The sequence below is a fragment of the Equus caballus genome, chromosome 11 (assembly GCF_041296265.1).
Source record: "Equus caballus isolate H_3958 breed thoroughbred chromosome 11, TB-T2T, whole genome shotgun sequence".
Lineage (NCBI taxonomy): Eukaryota > Metazoa > Chordata > Mammalia > Perissodactyla > Equidae > Equus > Equus caballus.
Genome location: NC_091694.1, coordinates 51,642,708 through 51,658,229, shown reverse-complemented (window position 1 = coordinate 51,658,229; position 15,522 = coordinate 51,642,708). Strand labels below are relative to the sequence as shown.

Below are 15,522 nucleotides of genomic sequence, written 5' to 3'. Positions count from 1 at the left end.
AGGCAGTGAGCAAGGATGGTGGGGTGTGAGTCTGAAGGATTCCCAGCAGAGTTCATCTCTCTGGGCCCATGGTGGACAGAGGAGGGGACTGGGGTGTTTGGAAGGCAGCAGGCTTGGCTGGTACTTATGGTTTCCAAGGGTTCCTACTCTGGTGGGCAGGCATGCAACCACATTAGTTTCTGGACCCTTATGCTTGTCATAGTTCCTGGTGGCTTCTCGAACAATCAGTGTGCCAGGTGGACGTGGGTGGTCTGATGAACCTACTAGGCATAGAGGCAGGTGAGAAATGATATCAGGCAATTTATAAGTAATTTGGTGTTATTGGAGCATAAAGTATGAAGTAGGGAGTAAATGTCAATTTAAGCTCAACATGTCTAGAAGTTAACCTTTGTTCCTGTACAAACAAGATCCATCTCCCAATTTCCTTATTTCTGTCATCCACACTATGTGTTTCAGGACTCAAGGCATCTTGTGGTCTGCTTTGACTCCTTCCTCTTTTTCATACTCCTGTTTCTGGTTAGTCACCTCCTTTGACATTTCTTCTTTCTTCCTTGTCCCTGCCCGGCCCATCACCTAATAGTCCATTTCTGGCCTGTTTTACTGGTTCATAGCTGACTTCCTTGCCTGTAGCCTCTTCCTCCCTCCAGGGAGGAAGTATGCCCCATTTGAATCCCACCGATGCAAGTTCCAGCCCACGTTGGTTTTCTCGAATCAGGCCCTTTTTATATATACTGCAGTTCATTCTTACTGATTTGGGTTGTATGTATCTTGTTTTGCGACTAGATGGTACCACAGGAACTGTGACTTACCTTGATTGCTTTTTAATAATCCCCTGAGAACGGCACACCGTTCTGAAGATAGTATGTACTTAGGAAATGGATAAAATTTCAAACAAAAGAATGAATCTCTTAAGTAGGAACCAAGAAAACTGGCTTAAGTACAGATTAGGAAGTTTTAGAAACTAATGATACTGTATGTGTTTTCAAAAGGTAAAACCTTTCTGATACCATTTTAAAAAGGCATTATCTTTTGAAACTTTAAACCTACACAAAAATAGAATAGTATGTGACTCCCGTATACCTATCACCCACTTCAATGATTTTAGGATTTTTACCACATTTTCTTTACTTCATTCCTCCCCCCATTTTTTTTAACCTTTGCTGATGGATTTCCCCAAGTTTGTGTTTAAAAAAAATTCAAACCTACTGAAAAGTTGAAAGGATGGTACTCTAAATGCCCATTTATCCTTCACTCAGATCTGCCTCTTCTCTCTATACACACACAAGCACTCTTTTTTTAACTATGTGCAAGTCAACTGCAGACGTCTTGACACTTTATCCCTAGATCCTTCAGCAGGTGTCTCCTCAGAACAAGGGCATGCCACATAACCACAGCGCATTGTCACACTTAAGAAGATTAACAGTGATTCAGTAATATCATCTAATATAGAATCTATATTCAAATTTCAGTAATAGTCCTCAACATGTTTTTTATAACTTGTAAAAATCCATGATCCTGTCAAGTTTCACTGCTTGCATTCGTTATGTCTCTTCATTTCAATTCTATATCCTAGAATAGTCTTCTCACTTTTTTCTTCGTTTTATTTTTTTATTACATTGGCTTATATTCTTCAAAAAGTCAGCTGTCTAGAACCTGATCTGCAGAAGTCTTTTAAAAATTATCTGTTGCAATGCAGTTCTGACACCCACTTCCCAAGGCACACTCCTTCATGTGGTGCCCACACCGCAGACACCAGCCGCATTCTCAGGGGTTCCCAGGCTGCCATACCTCTGACCAAATGGCTACAAATTTTGGAGTTGCCACTACTGCCTCAGATTAGATAATTTGCTGGAATGACTAATCCGAGCCAGCCAAAAGAACAGACACATAGGATGAGGTCTGACAGGGTCCTGTAGGCACAGCTGCCATGTCCTCTGGACACATACCCTCCCAGAACGTGATGTATATCACCAACTAGGAAGCTCACCCAAGCTTTGGAGTCCAGAATTTTTGTCAGATTTCACTGTGTAGACATGATCAATTGAATCATTGGCCACGTGACTGAATTCAATCTCCAGTCCCCTTCCCCTCGCAGGAGGTCGGGCTAGTGTCACTTGGCTCAGGGACCTAAACCTCTAATCACCAAGCTTATCATTCGGCATGGCCAGTCTCCATCCTGGAACTATCTAGGGACCCACTATGAGTCACCTCATCAGCACAAACTCTCAGGGCCCAGCATAAATTACAAAGACCTTCCAAGGACTTAGAGGCTCCCTCTCAGGAACTGGGGACGAAGACCAGCCAAATTCTTTACAACATCAATTAATAAAGTCCAACAGCAATGTAGTCATTGAAACTCCATGAAATGAGCGTATCACGTGAGCCACATTCCTCTGCTTATGAGCTAGAGAGGAATACTGGTTGTGTGTCGCCTGTCTGCAGTGTCATGGTAGCAATAACCCTGCAAACGGGAAGCAGGGGCAGCACTTACCCCTCTCCTCCTCGGCTAGGTGGTTTGGCCGCTTGGGTGACCATTTCTGATGAGGACTTTTTGGAATGTCTGGAAGTAGGAAGCGCTTGGGGAGGGAATGACTGCTGTTTGACGGAAAGAAATGTCAGTGAGCACTGATTTTGCTTTTGTCGCAAAAAGTGACCATTACAGGCACCAGCACCTGTAATTGGATGGTCAGCGTCAGTTTAGACTGACGTTTGTCATCAATTAATAGCTTGGATCTATGAGGTAAGTCTTCTAGCAACTGTAATTTTTGGGGGGGGCACAAAGCATGAGTCATAAATACCATATTTGTTGTCTTTTCTTTCTTTTAAATTAACTTTTCCCAACATTTTATTATGAATATTTTCAAACATAAAGCAAAGTTGAAAGAATTTTGTCAAGAGCGACATATCTGCCACCTAAATTCTACCATTAGTATTTGACTATACTTGCTTTATCATACACTGATCTGTTCATCCCTCTGTCCATCCATCAATCCATTTTATTCTTTGTCTTGGGAGGAAAATTTCCTTTTCCAACTTGGATCCAGTGGTTGTGGGCCTGCAGATTAACTGCCAATAGAAAGATTAACAGGATAAAAGGCAAGGTTTATTTACACATGCATATGGGAGTACTCAGTGAGGAGTAACTTGCTGAATAATCAGAAATAAAAGGTTTATATGTTAAATTTGACAGAAAGGGACGGGGGGGGGGGGCGGGGGGGGAAGAATTAGGGCTTCAAGGGGAAAGTATGGAGGGTTTTATTGGGCTTTATGGTGCTAATGGGCAGCTGAATTTACTTCCTGGTGCTAAGCATCAGTCTTTTCCTAATCAGGAAACACCGGGATGGGGGTCAGTGGCAGCTGTATTTGGGGGAGGCTTTGCCTAAGATTATCTGTCGCTGATTGTTAAGATAGATTTGGTTTAAAGTAATTTTCATACCACTTTGATGGGCTGTTAATCCCTTCATTTGATGCATTTCAAGTTTTAGACATCACTGCACTTCCCCCTAAATACTTAAGCATACATGACATTAACTAAAGTCCACTATTTACATCTTTGTCTTTTGAGACAAAATTTCCATATAGTGAAACACACAAATCTTAAATATACATTTGCCGAGTTACTTGTGTAACCTAAACCTCTATCAAGATAGAGAACGTTACCATCACCCCAGAAAATCCCTCCTGTATCCTCCCAGCAAATCCTACCCCACCTCTTTTAGCCTCACCGATACCACCAGTTATGATATTTAATAATAGCTTTTTTATGTTCATATCTATTATAAGCTACATTGTGACTTGAGAAATATGAAAGTGTGAAACAATGTATCCTAGATTTAGGAAAATATGATTTGTTCTCTGGTGCCTTGGAGGGTCCACCAAATAAAGAACTCAAAGAGTGTATAACTGGGATCTTCTTAAATTTAGTACACAGCTGAGCTAATGAAGTTTTCTGTGTGAGAATAAGTGTTTAGCCAATGTTACTTAGTATTTTTGTTAAGTACCTATGTTTAAAATATAATTGGAAGCAACATTTTTTAAAATTAATACTTAAGTAATTTGATAGCTTCTCTTTTAGCTTTACTTTTTTAATCACTTACTCTCTAATTTACTTTTCCCCCCAAAAGGATGAACATCTGCTTTACCCTCTGGCGTCATCTGCCTACAACTTCCCAGCTAGGCTTTATTTCTGCAGACTCATATCAGGCAGTGTGAGCTCCCTCTTAAGGATCCAAGCCTCCTGCTAAGTCATTATTCTAGTGACCTGCCAAGTTCTTTGGTGAAGACACTCAGGATTTCCTTTATCAAGCGAGAGCTACCTCACACTTGCACCCCCATATAATTGAAAGTGAAATCCTATTGAGTGTAATCCCCATGTTGACTTTCCTTCTCATTAGAATTAAAATTCACCAAACAGTCACCTGTGAGAAAATTACTCTGTTCTCTAAGCCCCGCTTTTAAAGAATTCTCTGTTCATATTTTATGACTAACTGCTGATTGACTCAAGTTTTTCTCCTTTTAAGTATATTTGAGTATAATTGTAAAACAATGGGTGCTTCATATCAGGCTTCTATCAGGATGTGGCAATAGATTATTTATGTTAAGGAATTCTATCTATCATATACAAATATTACATTTAGTGGTGATGACTGAGCCAGCCTGGATTCAGAACAGTTGGTTCTTGCTGTGGGTAATATACCTTAAAAGTTTTAAGATAACCAAATCAATAGAATTGATTAAATAGCTAAGGCAACCAACAAATCCCATAAATGTAGTCAGTTGATCTTTGACAGAGGATCAAAAGTGATACAGTGGAGCAGAGATAATGTCCTTAATAAATGGTGGCTGGAACAGCTAGACATCCTCATGCAAAAAATTGAATCTAGACCCAGACCTTACATCCTTCACAAAAATGAACTCAAAGTGGATCATAGACCTAAATATAAAATGCAAAACTATAAAACTCCTAGAGGATCACATAGATAACCTAGATGACCTTGGGTCTAGTGATGCTTTTTTAGATACAACACCGTGGATCATGGGTATGATCCATGAAAGAAATAATTGATAAGCTGGACTTGATTGAAATTGCAAAAGACAATTGAATTGCAAAAGGCGATATTAAGAGAATGAGATGATAAGCCACAGACTGAGAGGAAATGTTTGCAAAAGATACATCTGATAAAGGACTGTTAGCAAAAATATCCAAAGAACTCTTTAAACTCAACAATAAGAAAATAATCTGATTAACAAATGGGCAAAGGACCTTAACGGACACCTCACCAAAGAAGATATGCAGATGGTAAAAGAGTATATGAAAAGATGCTCTACGTCATATATCATCACCTCTACACACCTACTAGGAATGGCCAAAATCTGGACCATGGACGACACCAAATGCTGGCGAAGACGTAGAGCTCCAGGAGCTCTCGTTCATTGCTGGTGGGAATGCAAAATGGTACAGCCACTTTGGAACACAGTTTGGCAGTTTCTTACAAAACTTAAACATACTCTTACATAAATGATCCAGCAATCATATTTCTTGGTATTTACCCAAAGGAGTGGAAACTTACATCCACACAAAAACCTGCACACAGGTGTTTATAGCAGCTTTGTTCATAATTGCCAAAACTCGGAAGCAACCAAGATGTCCTTCAGTAGGTGGATGGATAAATAAACTGTGGTACATCCAGACAATGAATATTATTCAGTGCTAAAAAGAAATGAGCTAGTGTAGGGGAGGAAGACGTTTCCTCTGCCCACTCTGGGTCCTTCTGGCCAGACAATGAATTAAATTCACATGAGAATAACAGGAGAAAATTAAACAAAGCTTTATAACATGTATACAGAGGAGAGGCTCAGGAAAACTGAGCAACTAGCCAAAATGGCGGAAGCTCTCTCTTTAAATACCATCCTCAGCTAAAGACAAAGGAGGATGTTGGGGGTGGCGGGGAGGCAGTTATGGCAGATGAGCAGAAAAGCACAGTAAACAAGAGTAAGATTTTTATGCAGATTTAAATCCTTGCCTTCTGCATTGATAAGTGTTTCTAGAAATAAGGTCATCCCCCCCTTTTTCCTGGTACAGAGAGGGAGACACCTTTACAGATGGAGATTTCCTTTACAAATGTAAAAGTCTCTTTACAAAGGGTAACTTCTGCTTTTCAGAGTTTCTCTCATGTCTGCAGTTTTTAAAAGTAACCAGCCCAAAATAATCCTCATGCCAAAGAGATGTATCTTGGGGTGGCCAATTCCAGTCCCCCACGCTAGCAAGCCATGAAAAGACATAGAGGTACCTTAAATGCATGTTGCTTAGTGAAAGAAGCCAAACTGAAAAGGCTGCATTCTTTATGATTCCAATTATATGACATTCTGGAAAAGGCAAAACTATGGGGACAATAAGTAGATCAGTGGTGTGGGGGGTGGGGGAGATAAATAGAGCAAGGGTTCAAGGCCAGTGAAAATAGTCTTTATGATACTATAATAGTAGATACAAATAATTATACGTTTGTCCAAGCCCATAGAATGTGCAACACCCAGAGTGAACCCTAATGTAAAGTATGAACTTTGGGTGATTATGATGTGACAATGCAGATTCATCCTGGATAAAAAATGTATCATTCTGGTGAGTGATGTTGATAATGGAGGAGGTGATGCATGTGTAGGGTGGGAGTATTTGGGAAATCTCTGTACTTTCCTCTCAATTTTGTTGTAAACCTAAATAAATAAAGTCTTTAAAAAAATAAAAAACTTGAACCCAAGCCTATCGTGATTACAGAATTTCAGCTTTTCCTAGTAAGCTACTTTCTAACAGAAGAGAGTTTTGAAACTGTAGGAAATCACCTACTAATATTATATATCTATATGTTGAAGTAATATATATGTGTTGTTTTTCAATTGGAAGTTATCTAAAGCAAGAACTTCAGGCAAAGGGTTTTTTGAATCTAGGCTGAATTTGATGTTGCGAATATCCAAGGAGAATAAAAACAAAACCAGTTAAGTTCTGGGAATGGGGGAAATACCTGTGGTCCAAAAAAGATTCAGAGAAAGATCCCAGGCGTGATCATGTATTAATGATCTGTTTCACTGCTTCCTAACACTGTTGTTAACTACTTTACTGACACTGTAGATTCATAATTTAGAGTTTAGTAATTCAAATTACCTCATGTATGTTGGATGAACAGTTGAGTGGACAATCATGAGTAATCTTTATTGAATACTAATTATATGCTTGTTGAATATTAATTATCTACTAATTATATGAATAATTAGATGGACTGTATTTTTTCTTAACAACCTTATATGTTAGAAGCTATTATCATTTTAAGATGGAGACTATAAGGCTCATCATGTCCCCTCGTGGGATCTCAACGTTAAGGTATTGGAATACATCTGTCTTTGAAACGGTATTTTCTACAGCAAAGTTACCTTAGATCCGAAGTATGTAAAATGTAGTGGAGTTCATAAGCAATCGTTGAAGTACAGCCCGGGAAGTGTGACAGGCAAGGAAAAATGCTTAAAGGACACACTGAAGCATGTCCAGTTGAGAAAGCACAACGGCCAACTAAACTGAAAAGGAGCAATCATAACTATTGGAGACAAGTCATCATCAGTCTAACTTAAAAGCTCATTTCTTAGCATAATAAAAAATTATCTATTTGAAACTAACAGCCAGCATCAAGATTAGCCTTGAAACACTAAGTATTTTGAGTAAAGTTAAGAATAAAACAGAAAACCACCATCATAGCTGTTAAGAAATTACACTTGAAGAAAATCCAGATTCTTCCCCCTGACTCCGGGATATGTCACATCCACCCCCTTCCTACTTCATCACGTCTCTGCCTTCCTGCTTATTTATATCAAATGTGACACACTAGCTGCCAGTTCCCGGAATATACAGAGCTTTTTTCTGCATTGAGGCCTTTGCATTTGTCTTTCCATCCGGCTAAACACTCTGCCCCCAGCTCTTCACTGCCTTTGCCTGCTCATCTCTCGGGAGGCTCTGCCCTGACTGTCACATGTGCAGGGCGTTGTCCTCTGCTCTGCTCTGCCTGTCCCCTTTTGGTCTTCTCCTTGTTTCCTTCATAACATTCCTCACATCCTGTAATCATCTTATTTATTTTTCTTTATTTTATGTTTCTTCTCCTAAACTTGGGCTCCACAAGGGCATGGACTTTGTTCACCCCTCTATATCTAGCACTTGGAAGAATGGCCAGTACATAGAAGTTGATTTGTAAATATTTGTTGAATGAATGAATGAAAATCATTACCTTATCTCTGTGCCCGTGGTAGCCAGGCAGAAAACATAATGGTAATAAAAGGACACTAAGGACGGGAACAAAAAATATGAAAAAGAGTCTAGAAATAAACTTAACAAAACATGTAGAACCTATATTCATGTTCAACAGTGTTTGTCAAGCCCTTACTATGCTAGGCACTGGGATTTCAAAGATGAATAAGACAAACATCCTCCTTGCTTATTTTGAACTTAGAAAAATAGAAAATTTACCTGAGAGACAGAGATGAAGACATCATTTCTCCTAAAAATAGCATATATATTAATAATATTTAACTCAAAATTCCACCTGTTGTTTTTTATTTGGGGAGATGGGAGAGGCAGAGCAGAAGAAAATTACTTGAGGTTTATCAGAAAAAATAAACCTCAGAGACTGCTTGATTATTTTAGTCATTTTCAGAACTACTGCAATATGGTACTGGCTTTGGAATAAGCCGTATGTATAACGAGTAAGTGTAAGACAAAGATAATGTTTCAAATCACTGGAGAATGACTACCCTTGTTAACCATTGACACTGGGATGTGGGCTGAATCATTTGGGGGAAAATTAGATTAAATCTTTACCTCTAACCATAATTTTTTCTTAGACTTTTAGATTGATTACAGATATAATTATAAAAGTGAAACCATCAAAGTTCTGGAAGAAAATAAAGATGGATTTAACAATAGATCATATAAAAATGAGAATGTAGGTGGATATAATCTTGGTGTAGGAAAGGCCTTTTTAAGCATGAATAGCAGGCAGAAACCTTCTAAGAGAAGGTTTGATAGATGTGAGTACCTAAGATATAAAACTTGTAGATGCCAAAACAAAGAAGGGGACGATTTCTAGTAGAACAGTAGATGGTGGGTGACAAGCTTTATGCATAAAATATTTTTATAAACCAGTAAGTGGGTTGTATCTAGAGAGATCTGGGAGCTAGAGAGGATCTAATCTAGTTCCTGCATTTTACAGAGAGGGTATTTCCTCACTTAGAGCCGCACAGCTAGTGGGTCAGGAGGATCCCTCTGCCCAGCTTCTCTGCGGGGGAGAGTGTAGGTATCCGCGTGCAGAGTCAGGAAGATAATGCAACTAGCAAACCTACTGAAAAATTGAAGTTGTGAACAGTTCAAATAGTACAATTCTAAGCACAATTCCAAGAGAGGGTCAGAGTTTGTTAGAAAAATTAGATTTTTCAAGCCTTAGATGTAAAACAGGCTAAGAAGATTATTAGTTGGCGGTGTATGTAATAATATTTTTTAGTTTCTGGGTATTTTTTTTAATTAACTAGATATTAAAATTTTAATTTTAACCCAAATCAAGACTTTATTGATTGTCAAGGTACAAAGCTTAGGGAACCTTAAATATTTGAGCAGAGAAGTCATAATTTGGGTATCACTGTATGCTAGCCGCTTACCTGAATTTCAAGCTTAGGACTGAGTTGAAATGAAAAGCAGCCTTTGAAATGTGCCATCCGTGTTTGAAAATGTTAATCATATACAGTGATGGCATTTGTCCCAGTTCATAACAAAATTCATAGTATTCATTCATTTTCTCTACAAATTACATACTGGCTATATGTCAACACTTTGCAAGGTTATGTGGATTAAAAAGAAACCAACAAATAAATAAACGAACACACAAGTAAACATGCTGGAGGCCATAGTCCTTGCCTCAGGGAACCCAGTGTGGGTGTGTACAGGTCCTACGTACATACTGGTATCAAGGAGAGAACCATCGTTAACCTGGTGTGAGAGAGACGAGCTGAGAAAGCTTTAAGTGGCTTAGAAGATGAACATGAGTAACAAGTGGTCACCCGAAAGTTCATTCATTTCCTCCAGATTAAGTTGTCTTAATAGAATTGTTTTGGGAATTCTGTTTCCAGTGCTGAGCATCTTTCTGGTGCTGAGGAATTTCTTCACAATGTTCTAATAAATTTCACTTGTCTGGCAAAACCCCCAACTCTAAGAAAAAAAAGTGTTGTGAACATTTTCCTATGTCCTCTTACTGGATCTACCAAAAAAATGTTTGGGTTAATTTAAGTCCATTTAAAAAATAATACATTTTCTCATAACTGCTGGTAGGGTTTTTTTTTCCTGCTTACTCTTTTTTTATTTTCTGCTAATTCTGGTTCCAACTCAGTTTTATTTTGTCAATGATAATTTTGGATTGTATTCGCTGTGCTTTCTTTAAAGCAGTCTATGTTAATATTTCTTCCAGGGGTGAATCAGGTGCTGGGAAGACAGAAAACACTAAGAAGGTTATTCAGTACCTTGCTCATGTGGCTTCTTCACATAAAGGACGAAAGGACCATAATATTCCTGTAAGTTTTCTGTTGTTGTGTTTTCAAGTCCTAGGTTTATTCTTTTATAATTTCAGAAACAAGACTAAGGAAGCAAGTCAACTCAGTGCACTGCTGGAATCGACAGCTCCCTTGTCCCCGTCCTCCAGCCACCCCACCCAGCAGCTCTTTTTCCGCTCAGGAAGGAGCAAGTTGATCAGGAAATTGCTATTAACTAGCTATTCTAACAGGGAAAACTGGAATTGTGGTTGTGACTTGAAGCTTAATTCTTGCAAAGATTTGGTGAGAATTGTTAAAAATTGATGAGGAGTGCTTATGAAGACTTTTTTTTTATTTTTGAGGAAGGTTAGCCCTGAGCTAACTACTGCCAATCCTCCTCTTTTTGCTGAGGAAGACTGGCCCTGAGCTAACATCCATGCCCACCTTCTTCTACTTTATATGCGGGACGCCTACCACAGCATGGCCTGCCAAGCGGTGCCATGTCCACACCCGATGTCCAAACCGGCGAACCCTGGGCCACTGAGAAGTGGAACGTGCGAACTTAACCGCTGTGTCACTGGGCCGGCCCCTTATGAAGACTTTTTATTCTCCACCAAAAGAAGATCCTCAGATATTTTTTGCAGTTCTTTCTGAACTTAACTTGCAGCGCAGCCTGTTGCTACTGCCCCCAGCAGTTTGAGGAGAGGATAGAAATTTGGGGAGAATTGATGATAGTAAAGGGCTAAGAGTGTAAGAGTCAGTTATCATTAGTTTGTAGATAATGCAGAAGCGTTAGTTAATGCGGCCTGAGAGGATGCCCACCAAACCAGCTGTCATAGTTCTAAACTGCACGTGGACTCGGTGCTTTGGATGTGGCTCACTACCAGGGAAAGACCCAAACTTGCTAACATTTGCATTTATCTGTTTGTAACAAACAGCAGGAATCACCTAAACCAGTGAAACACCAGGCAAGTGCTTTCCTTTATGCTTCTTAGTCTTGCGTGTTTGCGCTAACTTCTGTCTTTAGACTGAGTCTCTACTAGAAGCAAGTGCCATTAGTTCTGAGTGAAATCTATTATGAAAAAATATTTAATTTTGAAAATTTGTTGCTTAGAGGCTTATTCCTTTATGAGAAGCAGCATGCTGTTTTGCTTTAAATTTGTTTTCTAGTTGAATTCGATATTTATTTAACCTTTTATCATGACATTGAATGGCATGTTTCTGAAGTCTATAAACTTAGGGTTCATATGTCAAACGCTAAGTGGAATTATATTACTTCTTAAACACACAGAAGCTTAGCTTTGTGCCACACGTTAAATTTTGAATTTGGGGCTGCAACTTTAAAAGTTGTACCTCTTGGGTTAACAAATTTCTAATCTATTAAAATTTTATGGCCTATATGTGTTTTAACCTAGAGGCCTCATTATATTTAATGTATAAAATCAGAATTTTCTTTATCCAGGGCAAGTAGTGAAGGAGTGTTATTCTTCCTAATTGTCAGATGCCCGCCTTTTTGGCTCCACAGAGCGTAGCAGTGGACACGACCCAGAGCATTTCCTGCTGCCTGGGAGGAGAGGGAAGCCAGCTGAGCCAGGTGCCGTGGCTAGAATGGGACATCCGCACTTGGGCTTAATCCCTCCCTAACACTGGAACAGTTTTGGTTTGTCTGTCCTCCACAAGCATAACGATATGAAGCTAGTATAAAGCAAGAAACGATAACGTTGAGTTATGGAAGTAATCTATTAATATAAAGAAGCTATCATAAGTATCTGAAAGAATAGTGACAGACGCTAAGATTTTCAGATATCTTCCTTAAAATTCTTAAGAAATTCTCAGACACCAAAGCTGCACTCTACCTGTGAAGGCCTATGCTGTTCTTTTGCTCCTTTAGCGGCAAACCAGACCATTGATAGAAATTGGGAGGGTTAATGAATAATCATTATCCTATAGGATATTTATAAAGGCTTCTTTGCCAGTTAGAGCACTAGACCAGATTAGCTTCTCTTTGTGCTCTAGAGGCACATGCTAAATGACCTTTTAATATGTACTGAGATCACTAGTGAAATCATGTTAAATAATTAATGCGCAAATTTAGGTTTTCCAAATCCTGTGTGGAATACGTAAATCATTATTGTTAACATTCCGTTTCGATGTCATTTTAAACTACAGAGTGGATCCCTGTTGTATGTGAGTAGCATGCCCCCCTGGGTTTTACTTTGGGTCAAATCAATCTCGGGGGAGCAAGTTCTCTCAAAGAAGGCAGCCGCTTCTCTGGGCCGAGCTTCTGTCGTTGGTTTGCATGTCTTACTGCATGAATTCACTGTGCACATAACTGTCAATGCTGCTTTTCCCAAATTTATTTTCATAGTGGTCTAGTCAAGTAGTAGGTATGCTTATGTTTTTAGAAACATGAGCAGAGCAGTGGTTCTTGATTAATTTTTCTTCCCCAGCACACCTGAGGAAGATGTGAGATACTCATGAGTGGTGGGGATGGTCGTACCCTCGGGAGGGTCATATCAAGAAATTATTTCTCTCCCTTCCTGGGATGCCCCTCATTCATGACTTCCTCACCCTCGTTTGAGAATGACTGCCATAAAGTTTTACTGTTGAAAGTCTGTACTTTGAAAGATCACTGTTTCTTTTGGTTTGATATCACTGGTTTGTGAATTTACATTGAACTTTCTAGGAAAACCTCAGGTTCTCAGGAGCATTTTATCACTAGATGGTAGTATGAATTGTAACAACAAAGAGGAAGGCATTTCTAGGATCCTGATTTTGTGAGTCTTTTATTTATTGTCTGTTTGGTCATTCTTTTTCTTTAAACAGCATTATTGAGGTTTAATTCATGTGCCATAAAATTTACCTATTTAAAGTATACAGTTCAGTAATTTTTTAGTATATTCACAGAGTTAGGAAGTTATCACTAGAAGTTAATTTTAGAACATTTTCATCACCCCCAAAAGAAGCTCTATGTTAGGAATCACCTTCCATTTCCTCCCAGCCCCTGGAAATCACTAATCTACTTTCTTTCTCTACGGATTTGTCCATTCTGGGTATTTTGTATGGATGGAATCATATAATATGTGGTTCTCTGTGGCTGCTCTTTCACTTAGCATAATGTTTTCAAGGTTCATTTCATCAACGTCGGAGCATGTATAAATACCCCGTTCCTTCTTATGGCCGAATAATATTCCGTTATATTAACTAGGTCACATTTTGTTTGTTCATTCATCATTTGGTGGACGTTTGGATTGTGTCCACTTTTTGGCCTTTACAAATAGTGCTGCAGTGAACATGTGCATACAAGTTTTTGTGTGGACATACATTTTCAATTTTGGGGTCTATATACCCAGGAGTGGAATTGCTAGGTCATGGTAACTTTCTGTTTAATATTTTGAGGAACTGCCAGACTGTTTTTCAAAGCAACTGTACCATTCGACATTCCCACCAGCAATTTATGAAAGTGCGGTTTCTCGGTTTTCTCGCCAACACTTGTCATTGTCTTTATTATAGCCATCCTGGCAGTGCAAAGTGATCAGTCTTTTATATTTACTTTATGTTTACCTTTAAATCTTCATTATGAAAATATGAACAATTGTAACAGAAATCAGTTTTCAAAATTAAGGTCGCAGTATTTAAGAAGTAAAAGTTAAATAAATGTTTACCTGTAAACTTCTGGTGTACTTTTTATAACAAAGTTCAGTCTTATTTGGCTTTACCCCCACCCAGCTGAAAGTACAGTGCCATCTTCCCTCAGCAGAGGTTGCTGTTCCAGATCCTCAGAGTCTGGCACACTGTTGACTGCTGCTCCAAAGCCTGGGGACAGTGCAGTTTCAGAGCAGGTTTGAAATGACAAATTTCTAAAACTTGACCATCCCCTAAGAAGGATTCCTTCCAGCCGGCCCACCTGCCCTGCTGCCTTCGTGTTATCCGCATCCAGATGGCAGCTTCAGGATAGCTTCACATCTCCTGGTCTAAACTGTCTTGAAACCAGAAGAAAAAGGTGATAGATACCAAGTAGCAGGTACAGAAATTGGAGCCTGCCAGTTGAGGTTAGCGTCTGGTTCTCAACTTGGTGATTAGTTGCTGTCCCCGACTTTCAACCCTCTTCTTGTGGTGGGTAGGACACCTGCAGCTTTGCCCCGTCAGGCCTGCAAGGTGCAGCATGATCCCCTCCTGAGTCTCCTTGCTGGCTGAACTGGAGTTTTGAAAGAGGTATATATTTTTTACCAATTTCAAACTCATCCTATATCACGTGTATATTATACACTATATAATAAACACAAGAGTACAGTTTTCATCACGATCGGTAAACCTTTGAAGCGTAGAATTCCACATTCTTAGAACTTTAACATTCCCAAATAACATTTCTCGTTACCATATAGAATAGAAACAAGGGACATTGCCTAGTCAGTCCAATGGAAACGGTAACACTTAATCACTGCCCTCTGATGGATTTTTATTTATTTATTTATTTTTTTTGAGGAAGATTAGCCCTGAGCTAACATCTGCTGCCAGTCCTCCTCTTTTTGCTGAGGAAGACTGGCCCTGAGCTAACGTCGTGCCCATCTTCCCTACTTTATATGTGGGATGCCTACCACAGCATGACTTGCCAAGCGGTGCCCTGTCCTCACCTGGGATCCGAACCACTGAACCCCAGGCCGCTGAAGCAGAATTTGCAAACTTAACCACTGTGCCACCAGGCCGGCCCCCGTCTGATGGGTTATAAATGGCTTCATAATTTGATTGAGAAGTGTTAGTGCTATTTGTCTAAGTGTGAAATTTCTCAACACAGAAATATCAAATTTAATGGTAATTTCTTAATTTAAGGCCATGTTTATATGTTTTATGATATTATCTTTATGTCAAGATTTTTGTGATTCATTTGAGTTTTTGAGATCTTTACTTGGTCTCGTTGAGGTCACAAATCCATTAGGAGAGAAGTAATACCACAACAGTAATGTAGTGGTC

General features: G+C 39.2%; 1 protein-coding gene across 18 annotated transcripts in view; it reads left to right on the top strand.

The window, feature by feature from the left end:
• The window catches only part of MYH10 (myosin heavy chain 10), a 145,675-nt gene that overhangs the window by 31,869 nt on the left and 98,284 nt on the right, over window positions 1–15,522 (top strand). For 7 of the 18 annotated variants that reach the window (XM_005597766.4, XM_014728709.3, XM_070228169.1 and 4 more), the window contains exons 5-6: window positions 10,491–10,593; window positions 11,490–11,519. In XM_005597766.4, coding sequence (XP_005597823.3) covers window positions 10,491–10,593; window positions 11,490–11,519 — 133 coding nt within the window. The remainder of the gene's footprint in view (window positions 1–10,490; window positions 10,594–11,489; window positions 11,520–15,522) is intronic. The other 11 variants (XM_005597767.4, XM_014728708.3, XM_070228172.1 and 8 more) reach the window with 2 other exon arrangements.